The sequence below is a fragment of the Fulmarus glacialis genome, unplaced genomic scaffold (assembly GCF_000690835.1).
Source record: "Fulmarus glacialis isolate BGI_N327 unplaced genomic scaffold, ASM69083v1 scaffold5449, whole genome shotgun sequence".
Taxonomy (NCBI): domain Eukaryota; kingdom Metazoa; phylum Chordata; class Aves; order Procellariiformes; family Procellariidae; genus Fulmarus; species Fulmarus glacialis.
The window spans coordinates 1-2,440 of record NW_009233741.1 but is presented as its reverse complement, the minus strand read 5'-3'; the positions used below and the strand labels follow the sequence as shown (position 1 = coordinate 2,440).

The following is a 2,440-nucleotide window of genomic DNA, read 5'->3' as shown; positions in this document are numbered from 1 at the left end:
AGTGGATTTTATCCTTCCTTTTCAGAATTATTCACCCCAACTTCCCTGCTCAGCCCAGCTCTGTTGGCCTGACGTCTCTGCTTGGCCCAGCTCACTGAGTTGCAAGAAATTCAGAGCACAGCTTCCCCGCTGACAGAGGCAGGCTTAAATGAAGGGGTGGTTCTGTTCAGATGTAATGGCTGAATGTTTGTTTCAGTGGGCCTCGGTTCTTAGGCTTCCTTTAGATGAAACCTGAATTACGTCCACAGCATTTAGGCCTCATCATACAAAGAATTTTTACATGTGCTTTAAGCCATTGGCTTAAGTCAAAATACAGTGAACTGAAATGTGTGCATCTTTGCAGGATCAGTCCCTGGTGCAGGTGGCTACGGGTACGCAGCTGGAGAAGCAAGTTGATAGAAAAATTTCTATTTTTCTTCTGCAACATGTACTGCTTTCTGTTTACCATGTGATTTGCAGTGTCCTGGGCTACGCTGCTCTTTCACAGAGGTGCTTGCCTTTGGGCTACAGTAATTTTCTCTGCAAGACTCTCCAAATGCACTTTTAAAAATAAAGTGGTTATTAAGATCTGGCTCCAATAAATGGAAGCAGTTAACTTTGGTGCTTGCACGTATGTAAAAAAAAAATCCATCTGTTTTTGTTAGAAATCAGTCAGTTCTGTGCAACCTTTGAAAATGGTAAGTTTTGATGTTTGCGGGGGGAGGGTTTTTTTAATTATATTTTACAACTTTGTCACTCCATTGAATTGAAAGAGAACTCGCTGTCATGCAAACTGGTAGAGAGTGTTAGATGAGTTGGAGTTTGGAAACGGGAGAAGTTACACAGCATGGCTTTTTAACAGCTGGAAATAGTTAAAAACTCCAACTGTTGCACTGCATTGTATAAGTAATGGTAATTGTTGCAGTTAGGTTTTTATTAAAAATATATTTAAATCAGTAAAAGTAAAGACAAGTTTACTGGTGATCTTTACCAATGAGCTTCTTTATTCTTGATCTTTTGTATTATTTCACTTTTAGAAGCGTATTTAAAGCTCAGTTTAGGAAAAAAATCTGCCAAGCATCTGGCATGCTTCCTGCTGCATTACGCCTCTTGGAGTGGGAGGGAAAGCAATCCTCATTTAATTTGTACATTTGAAAAATGCACGGAGGAATCGTGAAACTAATCTAAAAAGCAAACATCTTTTTATTGTAGAATACCCCAAGGAGAGAAATTCTTTCTGAAGCTGTAATTCTTGATTTACTGTTACACATACATCTTTGATTTTACATAGCATGGGTGCGCTTTAGCTCCTCCATCACCATTTTAATGGTTTACTTTATATTTTAAGGCAATACATTGGCAAAGCTCAAAGCATCAGTCGAACAGAAGAGGACACACAGTGACAGCCAGCCCAGCTCCCCTCCCCAGCTGTCCGGCACACCGTCTCCATCGACCGTTCCAAGGTACGATTTGGGTATCAACCATCTGCCCCAAGCTGGGTTGGACTCCAGGTTCACAGCCTCAGAGGAGGCTGAAGCCTCCATGGAAATGGGGGTGTTTTAGTCAAATGCCTTTCGAGCTCATAGGTTACGTGTCTTTGATGCATGACACTCCATTAGACGCTTGGGCCATCTAAGTGTTTAATGTACAGGACAGCTTGTCTGTCTCTTCGTTCACCAGATGTTCCCAAAAGAGCCTCTTCCTACGCAGACAGGGTCCCAGCCCGGCTCCCGGTTAGGATCCACGTGTTTGCTGTGCCACCTTAAACCGCATGGAGAGGACGCCGCTTATCCCAGCCTCTATCTCATCGTTGGCCTGCACTGACCCAACTCCTTTGGGAGACCCCGTCAGAATCAAGTCCCCTTCTTCCAGGGTGAATATTTCGCTGATGTAGCTGATCAAGTAAGGGATGGAGAAGATCATTGAGGAGGTCTCCCCCTCCTGCCTTAGCTTCCCGTTCACCTTGAGCCAGATCTTCAGCTTGTGAGGGTCTGGGATCTTCTCCTTGGGCACAAAGTCACTGACCGGGCATGACGAACTGAAACCCTTGGCCAAGGTCCAGGGCAGACCCTTCTTTTTGCACTCCTCCTGGGTGTCCCTGGCCGTCATGTCCAAGCACAGGGCATAACCCGCCACGTGCTCCATGGCGGCCTCCTGGGACACGGCCTGGGCTCTCTTCCCGATCACCACCCCCAGCTCCACTTCGTGATGCAGGTTCTTGCAGTAGTAGGGCCGGAGGATGGGCGAACCTTCACGCACGTAGGCCGAGGAGGGCTTGAGGAAGAAGAGGGGCTCCCGGGGCAGCGCGCTCCCCATCTCCTTGGCGTGCTCGGCATAGTTGCGCCCCACGCAGACGATGTTCCTGCCCCACTCCCAGAAGCGGGACAGGGGTTTGGAGGAGGCCATGGCCGCGGCGGGTCTCCTTCCCCGGGGACCGCGGGCGCCCTTGGGCCGTCCTTGC

At 47.7% G+C, this 2,440-nt stretch overlaps 1 protein-coding gene across 1 annotated transcript; it reads right to left on the bottom strand.

The window, feature by feature from the left end:
- Positions 1–1,643: 1,643 nt before the first annotated feature.
- On the bottom strand, positions 1,644–2,433 carry FAHD1 (fumarylacetoacetate hydrolase domain containing 1). The gene has a single exon (XM_009585402.1). The coding sequence runs from the start codon at positions 2,383–2,385 to the stop codon at positions 1,714–1,716; it is 672 nt and encodes a 223-aa protein (XP_009583697.1). The 5' UTR covers positions 2,386–2,433; the 3' UTR covers positions 1,644–1,713.
- Positions 2,434–2,440: the final 7 nt, after the last annotated feature.